Genomic DNA, 16478 nt, shown 5'->3' with positions numbered 1-16478 from the left:
GAATGAACTCACAGTTTTCAAAACCAATAAATTAAACTGCAGAACAGCAACTTAGCCTAATGTAAAGGAAAGTTCTTAAAACAATTCAGATTGATTGATCGATCATAATAAAAAAGGGAAAATTAAAAACACTAAAGAGAACATACAGATAAAACCCTGAAGGCTAATTGAAACAAATTTCAAATAAAAACAGGGGAGATAAATGACAACAATGTCAAATAGAGGCAAGACAGAGTATCCAAATGACATTCTATAAGTCTGAAAGCATAGGCTGCATGAAATCATAACCAAGTGCAAGCCTAAGATGTCTCAAAGGAGATTAATTGCTTGTTCATCATCAAACCAGAGCATTTTGATTCAGCTCTTGCATGGATCTGTCTTGAACTTCATTTCAAGTATTTTCAGTACTGACTTAGAGATGATGGAAAATCATTGTAAGAAACATGCTATGAAACTGAGATGGACTTTGTAGCAGTGGAAGAAAAGATGTGAACATTTCCACAATTTAAACTGTTCCCATTTTCATATAATCTCTATATGTAAAAAGAAGTGCAGAAAAACCAAAAGCCCTCTACTCATGAGCCTCCACTGAATCACTCCACTATGTCAATGTCTTTCCTGCACTAGGGAGCCCAAAACTGGACACATCACTTCAGAGGTTGTCCCACAAACCCAAAAATGCCAGACAGAGGGAAAAAACCACCCTTTCTTTCCAACTGCTGACTACAGTCCTCCTATCACAGCCCATGATGCAGCTGCCCTTCTTTGCCAGAAGGACACACCAGGGATTGAGTGCAACCCACAGGGACCTCGGGTCCTTTTCTACAACGCTCTTCCCAGTCAGTGCTGCCCTGTGCTGTTCTATGGGTTTATTTCACCCTGGGTGTAGGACTTGGATTCATCTCAGGACATTGCTGCCAGCCCATTTCTCCAGTGTGATGTGGCTGTTCTGAATAGTGGCCCTAACTTCAGGCTTCCCAAACTGCAGAGATGGCACGCTCTTCCATCATCCAGAACATCAGGTAACTTGTATGTTCAGCTTGTAGCTGACAATCCTGCATTCACTAATACTACCATCACCAATTTCGTGCAAGTGTATTTTATTTTCATTTGAGGTTCACTTAAAACAAAGGCCAGTAAACAAGGAGACTATCAAAACAGAAACAGAATATATTCCAAATCTATAGGTCAGCATCTCAGTATGTAAAAAATATATACAAGCATAAACTAGAATCAACTTACTCATTCCTGAACATTCTCTGTCTCCATCCCACACGTTAGAAACAGCATGCCCCGTCAACAACAGATTAATCAAACTTTGGCTACACAACAGAAAGAAATTATGTAAGACATAAGAAATTAAAAGAGATATGCAATTTATTTAAAAAAATGTGGTTATCTGTAACAAATTAAAAAATTATTGGATGACCCAAACAGACATTTTGTAACTATTTTCCATTAACTAGTGTGCATTTTAATTCAGGAACACTAATTATCATCTCCATTCTTTCAAATACAAACTTGATACAGAATATAGACCTGAATTTGAAAATTATCAATCTAAAAATTCAACAAGAACAGAAGCATTACCTCAGAACTGATGTACTAAAATTATTTAGCAGTAGAAAAGACCCACTTTTCAGTGTTGCTTTTTAGTTATTTTAAAGTTATAACTGAGTCTGTCTTTTAATGCGAGTAATTTCCTAAAAGAATTATCAGTTATGCAAGACATAAAATATTAGCCAACAAACCTATTTTAAGTTGTAGTAAACTATTTTGCAGCTTACCTTCCATGACCATAAACAGGATCTATCAATGGCTCAGTTGCATCTTCAATTTCATTTTTTATGTTTTCAATACCCTGCAGGAAAATTGCAAACATTTTTGCTATCTTAAGAAATGAGTTGCAACATTTATACAACAGCAGAATGCAACAGTAAAACATTGTGAGGCTGATGTTTTTACATGAACTGATAACTTAACAGGCTGCTTTGTCTTCAAAGGAAGATGTTTTCAAACATCTTGTAAGGATGGATGTTTTTAAAATGGGTAAGTCTTCCAGGTCAAAAGAGAAAAATACAAACCAAAACCCAAAAAAACCCAAAGGACCAAGCCTTTCAAATTTTTAGCCTGGAACTGTACTGCAACACAGATAAAGATTCCATTTCATCCATTTATCTGGACTTAATTTATCAGTTTATTGTTCACCTTCTACAAAGAAATAAAACCCACCCACAAAATACATCAAGCAACCCACAAACCTTTGTCAGTATTACAGAATACAGAAAGAGCAATACTCCAAATCTGTTTGTCCATGCTGAATATTGATCCCAAACTGCATCCTTTAGTTCAGGGAAGCTTTTGAATGCTCGTTTGCTAAAGACAAAAAACAACAGAACAAACAAACAAACAACAGAAAAGAAGGATGCATTTAGATGAAGCATTAGAACAGCGTCACAAAGCACAACTGAGAATTACTAACACCTAACATGAAAATGTCAAAGTAAAAGTAGAACAGATCTGGTGTTACATACAGAATGACACAGCAGCTGTTCTGGAGTTACTGTAACTGCCATCTGAAGATGATAAATAATTCTGGAGCAAAATGCAAAAATGAAATATTTTTATACGCAAACACTAAGATACACATGTGGTGCACCACTACTGTAATTCTATAAAACACTGTTACTGAAATTGCAAATAGACTGCATGTCACCAAAATAACATTTGCATTATACAGTGTTCTGAAAGACATTCAGCCCATAAACAATAAGAGAAATAAACCTTCTACTTAACTAGGTAAGACTATCTTCCAGGCTTTTGAAGAAATTATCATATTTCTCATAAAATATTTGTTAGACTAGCTCTGGAAAAAGCAAATTGTTCAAAACACTGAACAGCAGTGATTTGGGATACTATCTTATTGCATAATATGGTGACTGCCTGGATGGTAAGGGAACATCATCTGATCATATCTTTAAAAAGGAAAAAAACTGAAATCAAAACCAATGAAAGGAAGAAATTCACCAATATCCCAGTGAAGCAACACACATTCAATTTCCTGGGTAAAGCTAAATACAAAATACTAAAGCTAAATACATTTCAGAACACAAACATTAGTTTGAGTAATTCAAACTAGATCATAGTCTTTGCTTATCTTACACAAACAAGTATATTATTTTCTTTCTTATTTCTTGCACACTTTTAGTAAGCTTTGTTTGAAAAAGAAACAAACATCTACAAAAATATATCCATAGATGGATTTACTCTGGCTAATACTTGATTTATAAACATCCTTTCTTGATCAGTAGAGTAGACATGGCATACAAGGTATGCAAGGCACAGCCAGCTCTGAAATCCATCTGATGTCTAAAGGCAAAAGCCAGAGCATTCATTCCCAGTGAGAATGGCAGGAAAAAATTCAATTACCAATAAAAACTTGGTACCACAAGTCCAAAGATGGAAGGGGTGAGCAGGAGGGGAGGAGGAAGTGCAGGAAATTAACATTTTGATCAGCTAAGGTTATAAAAATGCTATATTCTTCTCTTTCTTATTTACTTAGATGACAATGGGTTTAAAAAATAAACTATAATTGCTACTGATAAAATGGGCTATGGTTATTTCAGTTCTAATTAGCAACATTTTCCATCTCAGGTGTTTTTTGAATTCTGCTGCTCTTTATTTATTTTTTGGGGATTGATTTGTATAATATTTACCAAACTGTTCACTGTGAAAATAAAAGGCTGTTACCTTTGAATATACACTCACTGTAATTGTGAGCTCTGGGTTTAGAACACCCCAAAAAAAACAGTGTTTGAAGTATGAAACAAAAATCAGTCTTGTATATGAAGCATTTTATTTAATGTTCCTTATGATATCTCAAATCAGGAAAAAGTACTGATGACATTACATAAGTATTGAGGATTAACATTTTTAACTTAAATAGAAATCTTGATCAGAGTCACAGAACTCTGTGCTCATAAACTTGAAATGCATAAACTACCTGGTCAATTTATCACATTACATTGCTCCAGTTTTATTTTAAAGCCTAACACTTATGCTCAAAATAATAATCCATTTTAAATGGCTAAAATGTAAAGAAAAAACACAAAACCCCCCCAAACAAAATCTGAAATCCAAGTTTAACCTGATGAGCAACATACAAAAAGTTCCTCAGCACACCCCTTTCAGGCCTGTGAATATTAGTGTAAATTCAAAATATTGCATTTTAAATGTTCCAACATATTACTTACTGAATTAATGCATGAAATCGCTCAAAGCCAAGCTCTTCGACAGCCAAGGCAGCTATACACAAGAGACACTTTTCAGCACTACACATGGCAAAAAAATGACACAAGATACACACAGCAAGCTAGAATACTTTCAAGCTCTAATTATATTTTTAATCCTCTCCTGACATTTAACTGATTAGTATAAACTAATTTACTGCAACATTAAGATTCCACCATACAAATTAGTGAGAACATTTCTATTTGGACTAATTAATTTACTAAAAGCACAAAGCCACTGGAGTGTGTAGTCTTGGAAATATCTTGTCACGTACTGAGCTGTTGATTTTGTATAAAATGTGGCTGCCACAAAGTCACCAAGCATATGCATACTATAGATATAATTTTGAAAGTCAACAAGAAGTACTATTTCCTAGAAAAAGCAAGCATGATTATTTGGATTATTTTATCAGTGTAGGTAAGCTGTATTTTTTCTTTGAATATACACTTCTGTTACTGAAATTTATTCTTTTTTTTCCTTTCAATGCTTATTTATTACAAACAAAAAAGTAGAACTATTCTACACAGTGTTACACATTCTGCTTTTAAATAACTTCTCATTCTTTTCTTTCAATAATGGATAAAAAGCCTTTCAAATTAGCATTGCATCCAGGACATTAAAAAATACAGCATTAGTGTCTTCCCAAGTTCAACACAGGCTTTATACCTTTCTTTTCTTTATCTTTTTGCTAGTAGAGCAACATACAAAACAGATAGTTCTGCTTTCTGATAGATACCACTTGATGCTGAATATTTAAACAATGCCTGATCATTGACTGCATACAATTCATTTAAGATTTGAAGCCATTAGGGCTAGTACTACTGATCAATTCTCCCCATCGCATTTCAGAATTCCTGAAAAGGCATTTTATGCCCATTCTGATTGTATTTTGAAAGATGCACTTAATTTGCCTTACATGCAAATACAACTGATTCTCAAGCAACAGAATATTTCCATTTTCCACTTAAGAAATACATCAGCAGCAGTCTTAAGAACTTTAGTTTTTGTCATTTGAATAACTACAAGGAATTGCTTAGATTACCAAGAGTAAAACTAGACCTGAAAGAATGTATTTTTAAGGCATTTTTATGAAATATGCAACCATGAATCTAAATTGCAGAAAATGCTGCAAAAACTAACTTTGCTTGAAGCACACACATTTTTGTAACCAGAAGGTTAGAGGGACTAACTCATATAAAGCAAACTTTGAACCTGGGAACTTGCACTACTAAAGCCAACACATGGCCAACAAGTGACTGCTATACACCACAAAAGCAGATGAAAAATGCTATTGCATTCAGTAAGTGTGCTCGAATCCACCTTTTGTTCACACAGCAGGATGACAGGCATTTTCATTCTGTTACTAAAGAACAGAGTGAAATGCTAAGATAATTACTATTTGAAATAAAGGGAAATAAGTAGAAATTCGAAAGAGAAGTAGAGCTATACATAACCCAAACAATGCTAAATAAAGACCATGCTTAGTGGAACAAAAAAGAACAAATAGCAAGAGAACATGAGATGTATGAGAAATACAATTGTTCAGAAACTCTTTAAAATTATACTCTATCATGCTGTGTTTAAGCACATTTCATGGCTTTATTATAAACATATCCCCATATTCAACTCTCAAATAGCCTGCCATATGGAACTGTATCTGTAATACTCCCTGCTCACCCAACTCATCTCTTAAGTGCTATCAACTATGACAATGACAGTTTCTATTTTTGAGTATAGCAGCCAAGTAAGAAATAAATGTATTTATTTGCACTAACAGTTACACAACTCTACATTACTCACAATATCTTCTCTTCAACAACCTTGTCCCACCCTCAACCAGGTTAAGAAGTAAATAGCAGGGACAGGGAAGAAAGCCCAAACCTAACATATCTTAAAATGGTTAAGTGTATAGTATTACCCACAGAAGGCCAAATACTGTACATATGAGAGGTGCATTCAGTGTCCAGCAGGGAATGCAGAATATAAACAACTAAAGAGATCAACATTGCCCATGACATAAGCAGGCTGTACATGGTAAATGTATCCTGTGCTTCCTCAAGCACATTCCATGTTATTAAAGACAAGTCTGGCAGAACCTGAAGACTTGCACAGAAACATGAAAAAATCTAGTTATGTAACAGAATGGATTAGTTCATAAATGTCAGTGTTGAGAGTAATTATTAACTTGAGTTTGTGTTTAAAAAACTGTTGAACATTTTCTACAGTTAAAAGGCCTTTGGAATCAAGCAATACATTTAAAAACAGGACAGGAAGACCCTGTAGATAACTAATCTCTGTTTCACTTTATCCAGAAAACAAACTTTCTATAATTGGCAACAGCTTCAGAGACAACTCAAAAAAGGAAAAAAATGAGGATTTTCAGAGTTACAACTGACTTGTCTTGCGAAGATTTTTTTTTTTTTTTACAGAAAAGTTGTAGATAAAACTTTATGTGTAATATTTTTATTACTTTAAAAAATGCTCATCTTGGAAATCTTATGCACTGACAGTCTGTTTTTTCAATTAAATATAATTTTAATTATAATTGTTTGAGCCTTCTAAAGCACAGGGAGCACTTGCTAGAAGCAGATGATGACTTGTAACAAAGAGCTTCAGCACTACAAATTGCTATAACTAACTGCACACATATAAATTTATTTGTACAATTCTTATTTTGTAGTTATACCACAAACTGATGAGTAACAAACATATTCCTTCTATCAAAAGTTAGCACCTCTATAAGCAACATGTTCTCATGTGAAGAGATTTTCATACTTCTTAAGGGACACATTGTAAACAAAAACTAAAAGAAAAAGCAGCTTATCTTTTAACACATTAGATCTCTCCTGTTAAAAGATTAATAAATACAACTCCCTGATCATATGTGCACAGACAAACTTTCCTTGTCACTGACTCTGCAGTAGTTAGATAGGACTGGATGCCACATCTCAGTGCAACAGATGATGTCTCCTGGATCCCTGATGTCAGTAACTAATGAAGGAATGAAGACATTTGCAAAAAGCAGGTAACTGAAAAATTCTAACCTACAAAAACAATTATGATAATTTACTAGAAGGTGATTTAAACTGATTGGTATGGCACAGAAAAATGGAAAAAATACTTCTCCATAATAAGGGATCCAGAATATTTTAGAATAAATAAGCACTGGAGAATTTTTAACAAAATTCTTCCAAAGCAACAAATGACAAGTATCCTTCCAATGTTAAGGAGCATATAGATGCTTCAAATTAAAGAATGTATTATATCCCAGTAAATTACAAAGAAAAATTGAAGATTATGGAAATCACTGGAATTCTAAAGAAACATGTATGTTAGGATTCCAGTGATAGACAGTACATTGCTTTCAAGAAAAAGGAACAATGCCTCTAATTACAACAGACAAAAATCTGTCTTTTGCTAATGGAATCACAAAGGCAAAACCCCCATCTGTGAATAAATACCAAGGCAGTGGTCCCTCAAAAACCATGCAATACTTCACTAAGGGATGGGTAATTCAGCATAGAAATACATCTTACAAGGTTGCTCCTCTTGATGACTAGATTCTGCAGGACTTCCAGAAATACTAGCGGTTTCTTCGGTTGTTTTTCCTCTTATCCATGTTGCCAGACAGTATGACTCAGAATTATCAGAGCAAGCCATTTCCAAAATATCACATAATGTATGACAGAGAAGGTTCTTCTGCTCCTCTTCTGAAAGATCAGAAATGTACATGAGTCTGATTGCTGAGAACCATTGTCATATATAGCTACTAGTATCTTTTTTAATACATGTTATCTAAATAATTATTACTTTCATGTCAGTAATTACTTATGTTAATTGCTCTTTGACTATACTGGACCAAAGATTATAAAGCTGTCTTTAGAAAAATGTGGTTTTATAGGATTTTTACCCCATTCCCTTTCTTAATAATGGATTTCAATTAAATATTTATAAAACACAGAAGTATTAAGGACCAGCACAGACATCAAAAATAGGAGTTCTGAAGCACGTAGTACACATATGGTATGGAAGCACACAAACAAAAAAGTGTGAAATACTCAAAAATTTTTTTAACAAAGACATGCTTTACAAATAAATAAAATGGAAAAATAATGAGGGGGAAAATAGCGGTTTCAGTACCTGGACAGACTCTCCAAGTAGACTTTTCACTGGTAAAAAGCCTCTTCAAAAGGAATGCCTTTGTTATAAAAGAATAAAATACTGTTCAAATACACGACAACACCACCTTTTACATTTTGTCACAACCTCTATACCAAAGCATTTTTGCATGTTTTTATAAGAGTCTCAAGCTGCTTTCCATTCAGAACAAGATTCTAACCTTGCCCTGTTTACTGACCTTTCCCCATCAAACAAGCTGCAAAGGTGGCCTCATAAGTACATTCAACACCACCGAGTTTGAACCTCAAGAACACTTCAAATAAAAAAAGTGCATATCAGCATATATACCTCCAGACTCACAGGACTGCAGGAATGGAAGCATAAATATTTTCAGTATAACTGATCAGTAGCACAAGACATCTCTAGTCACTAACACAAACCCCTTTGGTAGTTAACAAGCCCACCTCTTTTAACCATTGCAAATAACCTGCAGACCAGGTTAAAGAAATTCTATGCATCTCCATATCCCTGCTTTGTTTTATCATCAATGCTAATGCTGCAATTAAAAAAAGATACATGCTCTAAGTTACAGAGAAGGAACAATAAAGAAGAAACTTCCTGAAGCAGAGTTTTGGGTTTTCTAGTTACTTTGTAATAATATTTTTTCCCCTTTTAGTACACAGCAAACCCTGTAAGATGCAAAAATCAACTACTTAAAATATTTCTAATACAGAATTACCAAAAAAAAAAAAAAAAGCAGACATCGTGGCACAGATATTACCATTAGGAGCAGGGAATTCAAGAGATGTGAAAGGATTAGGATTAAATTTATATCTGATCTTTTCCTCCTCCCCTTTACAATGTATTTCTGATTTTGAAGTTATTTCTGCTTGGATCAGCCTGCTGCATTTCCTCAAACAAATGCCCTTCTGAAAAATTACAGTTCAAAATCAGCCCATGTCAATCCCTGCCTTTTTACAAAGATTCTGCCTCCTTCACATTTTAGTTATGAAATCAAAATACAACTGATCTGCAATTTTTTTATTTTAGCTACAAATATATAAAGAACAAATTCTGGGCTCACTGGTTTTAAACAATTCCTATAATAAAGGCATCTTACCTGCACAGGTGCTATCACTGCACAAGGACCACCTTCAAATTGTTCTAATGCAGTTGATTCAGAGTCACTAAAGACAAATCCTGTCAAATTAAAAAGGATTTTTTAAAATGAAATATGTAACTAAATATGTATACTCCTTCCCTAACAGAAATTACACCTGATTTATTCACCTTGTAAAACTAGGTTTTTGTTTCCTTGATAATGTAACTGCATATGGTTAAACTATCTGAAGCAAAAAAGTACATGAGTACAGATGAAAGGACAGAAATTAATTATTTATATTTGCAATTAAATCATGACCACTAACATTCAACAGCTAGGACTTCAAGCAAAAGAATTTCTAAAATAATAGGTTTTATTTTATGATAGTTTGTTTCTACCAATAAATTAAAATTTGCGTATTATTTTGTCTATAAATATAACAAAAATACATCTTGGAACCTTCACTGACCATATATAATACACTTCTATTCCTGAAGGATGGCACAGTATGCCTCCCACTGATCTCATTTTTGACCTATCAGTGCATACTACTAAGACTGAAATATGCTGAGTAGCTTAAATATCCACTTGCAACCTCTGAATCAAACCTCTTAATGGTGTTCTTTCACAGAAGGTACACTACAGTGACTGAGATGCAACATCACCTATTTTCCCACTCTAGCTTCAATGCATCTGTATTTCAGAATTATCTTACAGTCACATAATAAAGCAAATACTGGAGCAATTACAGCAAAATTGTTTCATTACTGCCTTGCCCTTAAAGTTGTCTTTAAGGTAAGGTGATTCATAGCTTTCATTTCTCATGGATAAATGCACATGCAATTACCTTGACAAAGGTGACACACAGCAACTTAGTGCAAAACACCACTTGCTCTATCCTTTTAAGTAATGATAAGATTGTGCCAAACTCATTCTAGTTCATTGTCATCTAGAAACCATGCAACTGTAGTCAGCAAGTAGCCAGCAAACACAAGCAAGTGGGGGCAGGCAGAAAGGGGATACACATGCATCCTGTCACAGATTTACAATGAAAGTCTGAGCAGAAGGTTCAGTCTGACTTTCCCACAATTTCTCCTCTTCCCAATTCTGCAGGATTACATGCTGCCATAACAAAAGCATCTCTAAGCCCCAGATGTGAACTTGAACTGAGGAAATGCACCCTCCACACTACAGCATGGCAAGTACATCATCCCAAGCAACAAGAGATAGGACAATTCCATGTTTTGTATTCCATACTTCATCACTGAATAGTAGTTGTTCCACCACAATGTGAATTTTTTGTTTTAAAAAGGATCAGGGTAGCCATGGGGTTTCCACTGTATCTCACTAAAGGCTCCAGGTTTATTTTTAACCACATGTGCAAATGTGCATTACAAAGATGTATTTTATATCCAAAACCTAGGTGCCTATGTCAAGCCAATGTACTTATATCTGGCATCACCTGATGTAGCAATGAAGCTCCATTAATTCATACTTGAACCAAAGTTTGCAGTAATGCCACTTCACTTCCCTGAAATATCATCAGTCCTTTCAACTTTCTGAATTGGTTTGTGCAGGCTTAGAATATTAAAAGGTAAGTCCTCCTCTGCTTTGAAGCATTACTGCATGCCATCTAAGCACACTTCAACAAGAGAGCTTTTTTAGTTGTTTTAATGATTTGTTTCTGCAAAAAAACAACATACTTGAATGTGGTATCACTAAACCACACTTAAGAAATCTTGAATTTGCTTCATATTCTTCAGGCTTCTTAGAGAAGGCATGAACTGTCTCAGCTTAACCCTGCCCTGTTTTTCAAAACTGCTTCCTAAAAACAAAAAAGATCGAATGATCCACCAGATTGAATATAAATTTGAGACAGACAATGTAAAGTCGATATCACACAGAATTTCACAGACTACAACCACAGGTAAAACACATATAAAATACCTGAGGAAACACTTCATATCACTTAAGTGCTGCTTAATGCTTAATAAATACTAAGATTCTAAAAGCTGTTAAGCAAAAAATGGGTTTCAGGCAGTATGGTCTTGCTCTTTTTCAGCTTGGGTAAAATTTCAGAAATCAGTATTCCGAACTCCATCTGGGCTCAAGTTTACCTCAGCCTAAAACCTACCACATCTACTTACCTTTTAAACTCTCCACAAGAGTCATACTTTGGGCAGCATTTGTAACATTCATAAATCCTTCCTTATAATTGGTAAGAATGGTCTGACCACTCTTTAAGCTATCAAGATGAGCATCACCAATCCAGAGTAACTTCTGCTTATTCTCTCTGTTAACCATTCGTATCTATCATACAGGTCTTTTCACTCAAGATAAAATTTCAAAAAGAAATAAGATGCAATGCAGCCAAAATAGTATTTTTAAAAAATTAATCTGTCTGCCTTTTATCCATGAATATAATTATCATCCTTTTCCTGCAAGAAACATAAAATAATGTCATTACCATATATCTTCTATGTCATCTATAACTCTATTAAAGGTGTATTGACCTAATTTTTTCAACATCACTGCTGTTCTGCTGCTTTAACTTTTGAGGCAATGTGGCAAGGAGAGGGAATGGATCTAGATTGCTGCTGATAGCCAGTGCATTCCCCAATATTTTAAGTAATGACACTGAGAAATCTGTTTTTATATTCTTTGTCCACTATAATCACAGAACACAAAGTTTTATCCTCCTTATTTCCTCATTTGGTATTTATGAAGGTCCATGCTTCTTTCTTGCATCTAATTCTTAGTTCTTCTACGTACAGGTTGCCACAATTAGTGTATGATCCACTGTGGTTCTTCATCCAATATGCCACATCAAGGTCCAAAGTAGTACAAAACCCATTCATTCTTCTATTATGACTACTCCATCACTTTCCTGCATCTTTTTATTACTAGCCTATTTCTAAAAAATATTTTTTCCATCCAAAATACCATAGACATAACTGTCATTTCCCAAAGGATCTGTGTCTCTTCAGTATTTTCACTCTGTACAAAACCCAATTCTAACTGAATGAAAGAGACAAGAAAATTAGCAAAGAGCATACAACACTAACCAGGTTAGAAAAACCCTTGCTGGTCCAACCTAGCTTTAAAGATGCTGCGCTACTCACTTTTTGCCCCAGAATCACAGAATATGTAGAGTTGGAAGAGACCAACAAGGATCATCAAATCCAACTCCTATCTCTGCACATGGCACCCCAAGAAGTCACACCATGAGCCTGAGGGCATTATCCAAAGGCTCCTTAACTCTGTCAGGCTTGATGCTGTGACTACATACCTGGGGAGCCTGTTCCCAATGCTCAATCACCCTCTGGCTTTTTCAAACTTTTTCCTTACACCAAACCTAAGCCTCTTCTGACTCAGCTTCACACTGTTTTCTCAAGTCCTGTCACTGCTCACAAGAGTGAAGAGATTAGCTCCTGCACCTTTACTTCCCCTCCTGTGGATGTTGAAGACCACAATGAGGTCTCCCTTCAGTCTCCTCCAAGCTGAACAAACCAAGTGACTTCAGCCACCTCTCACTGTGGAAATGCACTTCTTTTTCCCTTTTGGGATACATGAACTGCCTGGCAGAAACACTAGAATAACACATTATTACCCAAGCATGAGGTTTACAACACAATGTTTCATTCCTTCTCTAGCACAGGGAATAGAAAGATACACATTCTGCTTGTGGCTGTGGGTTCTCCAAGCGTATCTTTAAGCAAAATGGAGCTTATGAAATTTTACATGGAGAGAAAAACCCCCAACAAACAAAAAACATTTTCCTGCTCACATAAAGGAGGAAACATTTACCACACCAATATCACAACCAAACTTCAATGAATGGGCTGTGGATAAAGAGACAGGAAGTCCTGTAAGAGATTGAGGAATGTATACAAACTACCCAGTAGGCTACCACTAAATTGGGCAACTGGAAGCTGGAAAATAATCCAGACAAAACTGACCTTTTTACACTGTATGTTATCCATATACACATAAATTGTACTTCCCATTGCAGTTAAATACTTGTTTGAGAAGACCATTCCCTATCTCTCTTTCCAAAGACCAGTGAGAACACAGCTTATGTAATTCTGAAAAGGATCCTGTACACAAGCCTGCCAGACATTTATACTGGACAGACATGATGCCTCATGCCTTGGTGATGATCTGAAGAGCAGCTTTATGCATGAAATATGTCCCTTGGATCAATGGAGAAATTTACTCCTAACATAGGTATGTTCCTTTATGGTTCAGTCATTTTCTCAGCTCCTTCCCAAGTCCTCATAACTATGCCAGTAAACATCGAAGAGCAAACTGAAGCTCTGCACTACATTCCTGTGTCTGTTCTGAGGATTCTGGTAAATGGAATCCACAAGGTTCAAACTGCAAATTCTGCTGCAATCATAAAGAAAAAAATCCGGTAAAGAACTCCACACTAAAACTTTCACAACAACTTTGCCATGCCCTCGTTAAGTCCAGAATAAAATCAATATATTTAAAGCTGCCAATGCAGAAACTTGAGGGAATTACTGCCACTAACTTCTAGCAGCACACCCATATGAGCCAGGTCAGTTCCCTAAAGTGCTTGCAAATCAGCCCATCTTCAAATGAGTATGGTGGTCAATGATTTTGGTGTGTACCAGGATTCCTGGAATGAGCTGTCTTCACTGAGAAACTGACAACTATCAGTCTTGCCTACTTTTCTTTCCAAATGAAAATCATAGCTGCCAATTTCCAAAGGGTTTGAGAAAGGACAGACAACGTTCAGCAAGTATCCAAAATAAATGCCAGTGCTGGCACTACAATCAAAACAAATACAACAAACACAAAAAAAATCCAACACTAAACTAGCTGTTTGATGCTTTCAGCACTTTTTATGAGGAACAGGATCTATCTTTTAAAATTCCAAGTCCTTGGAAATAATAAAGCTTGATATATTTGTTTGGTTTATTTTTCTTTTAAGTTTTGATGAGTCAGTGTTGACGGGCCTCCTTTGCAGCAAGTAAACACAAGTAAATAAATCAGAACTTTTTTCAACAAAATAGAAACTGAAAGCTGGGTGAAAGTATTATGCAGCTACTCAAGGTAAGTGACTGGAATTGACTGTTTTGATTGTCAGCACAAGACCTCCAAACAGTGTAACTTAATGCCATGGGGTTTCACTACACAAAATTGACTATACTGAGAAGAATACAGAGAAGAGAACAGAAGCACGACACATTCTAATAACAGGACTTTCCCTAAAGACAGATGGGAAATAGCAGCTCCATTGCAGAAGCCACCAAGAACCCCAGAGATCTTTGCCATTAAGCTCTCACTCATTCACAAGTACAGTGCATTTTAACACAAATTTCAATAAATTTTGAAACTGCTGAAATTTCTCATACAAACTATCTTTAAAACTTCAACTGTGGCAATCTAACATTACCAGTTAAAGAAATAATTAAGCCTTTTAACACCAATTTTTCTTTTCTGACTTGGCACACACCTTGCACTGAAACCATATTACCAAAACTTAAAGAGACATTTCAGAAAGTAATTATATTTCAATAACCAATTTTTTTAGGAAAAGCAATGGCTTTGCTGTGCCTGCTTAAATTCTAGATCTTAGAGGGAATTTGGCATTTTCCTTATTTATCACTGAATTATCTGAAGACAGATAAACCTAAGGGAAAAGATATGAGTCTGGTAATGCATGGTGCCCAGTAATAGGGAGCAGTTATACAGTCCCCAAATCTACTGAGCCATGTAAATGACAACACCTTTGTCAAAAAAAAAAAAAAAAAAAAAAAAAAAAAAAGGCAAGGAACAGAGAACACTAAGAAAATTCTGTTTCAAGCAACTTTCAACACTTTGCAAATACCACAAGTTGCAGCGCTACTGCTGCTTTATCTCTCCACGTGTCCTAATAATGGCATGTACCTGCTCCCGTAGCCAAATAACCAGCTTAAAAAACAAATCTGTGCGTCTCTGTCCCAAGCCTGGCCCCGCTTTTGCTAAGTCTATTGGTGACTCACATATTCTTTACCAAAAAAACCCCAAAACCAAAGCACAACTCATGTTCGTTTTTACAAGCTATGTAAAATCATGACGAGACACTGCTGTTATATTTAATAAATTCAGACCCTTTTCTACAAAATTTTAAGTCCCTGTGGAGATGTGTGGCTAAACACGACCATGCTGCAAAAAACCGAGATAATTATTTAGCAAGGGAAGCTGCCGCCTCATTTTCCCGCTGGCCCAGGCGGCGAGCGGTGCCCAGGGCACGGCGCCCTCCCTCAGGCGCGCGGACCCGGGGGCGGCGGGGGAGCCGCGGGTGCCCGGCGGGCGGGCCGGGCGGCGGGCGGGAAGGGCCGGCGGGGCACGGCGCACGCAGGTACCTTGCGCCCAGCGGCAGAAGATGGTGTCGGCCAGCCCGCGGGGCCCGGCCTTCTTGCCCCACACCAGGTGGACGAGCTCCTGGCCCGCCTCGGACATGGCGGGGCGGCGGCGGCCCCGGCGCCGGGCGGGCGCGGCGGCTGCGGTGGCTGCGGCGGCGCCTGCGCAGGCGGGAGGGGCGGGGCCGCGCGGGCGGGGCGGGGCCGGGCGGGCGGGGCCGGGGCCCTTCCGCTGCCCCAGCAGGCCCTGCTGCTTCCGCGGCCGTGAGGGGTGGGCAGTGCTCTGGCAGGCGGCCGCGGGCTGTGCCCGGGGGTCAGCCTGTGCGCCTGAGCGTTCCCCCGCTCCGACTGGTGTGTGCTCGCGCTGGGGATCCTTCCTGTCGTGTGCAGCCGAAATGGAGATGCGGTGCTGTGCCCACTTTCTTAAAGAATTACTGTATCGGTAGCGTTGGGAGTGCTGGAGATGGAATTATGAAATCATAGGATCATCTGTGTTGGAAGGAACCTTTACGAGCATCAAGTCCAACCATCACCCAGCCCTGCCACTGTAGCCCCTAAACCACATCACTAAGCGCCAGGTCCAGATGATCTTAAAC

General features: G+C 37.0%; 1 protein-coding gene across 1 annotated transcript in view; it reads right to left on the bottom strand.

Moving 5' to 3' along the window:
• Nucleotides 1-16066, bottom strand: part of MINDY3 (MINDY lysine 48 deubiquitinase 3) — a 49049-nt gene extending 32983 nt beyond the window's left edge. Inside the window, exons 1-8 of the mRNA XM_079301316.1 lie at nucleotides 15886-16066; nucleotides 9530-9609; nucleotides 8431-8488; nucleotides 7827-8000; nucleotides 4254-4305; nucleotides 2262-2376; nucleotides 1788-1861; nucleotides 1243-1322 (exon numbers count right to left, since the gene is read on the bottom strand). Coding sequence (XP_079157442.1) covers nucleotides 1243-1322; nucleotides 1788-1861; nucleotides 2262-2376; nucleotides 4254-4305; nucleotides 7827-8000; nucleotides 8431-8488; nucleotides 9530-9609; nucleotides 15886-15982 — 730 coding nt within the window. The 5' untranslated portion in view covers nucleotides 15983-16066. The remainder of the gene's footprint in view (nucleotides 1-1242; nucleotides 1323-1787; nucleotides 1862-2261; nucleotides 2377-4253; nucleotides 4306-7826; nucleotides 8001-8430; nucleotides 8489-9529; nucleotides 9610-15885) is intronic.
• Nucleotides 16067-16478: the final 412 nt, after the last annotated feature.

Source organism: Erithacus rubecula, assembly GCF_903797595.1.
Source record: "Erithacus rubecula genome assembly, chromosome: 3".
In the NCBI taxonomy this organism is placed as follows: Eukaryota; Metazoa; Chordata; class Aves; order Passeriformes; family Muscicapidae; genus Erithacus; species Erithacus rubecula.
The sequence above is the reverse complement of the archived record's forward strand: the minus strand, read 5'-3'. Positions and strand labels throughout refer to the sequence as shown.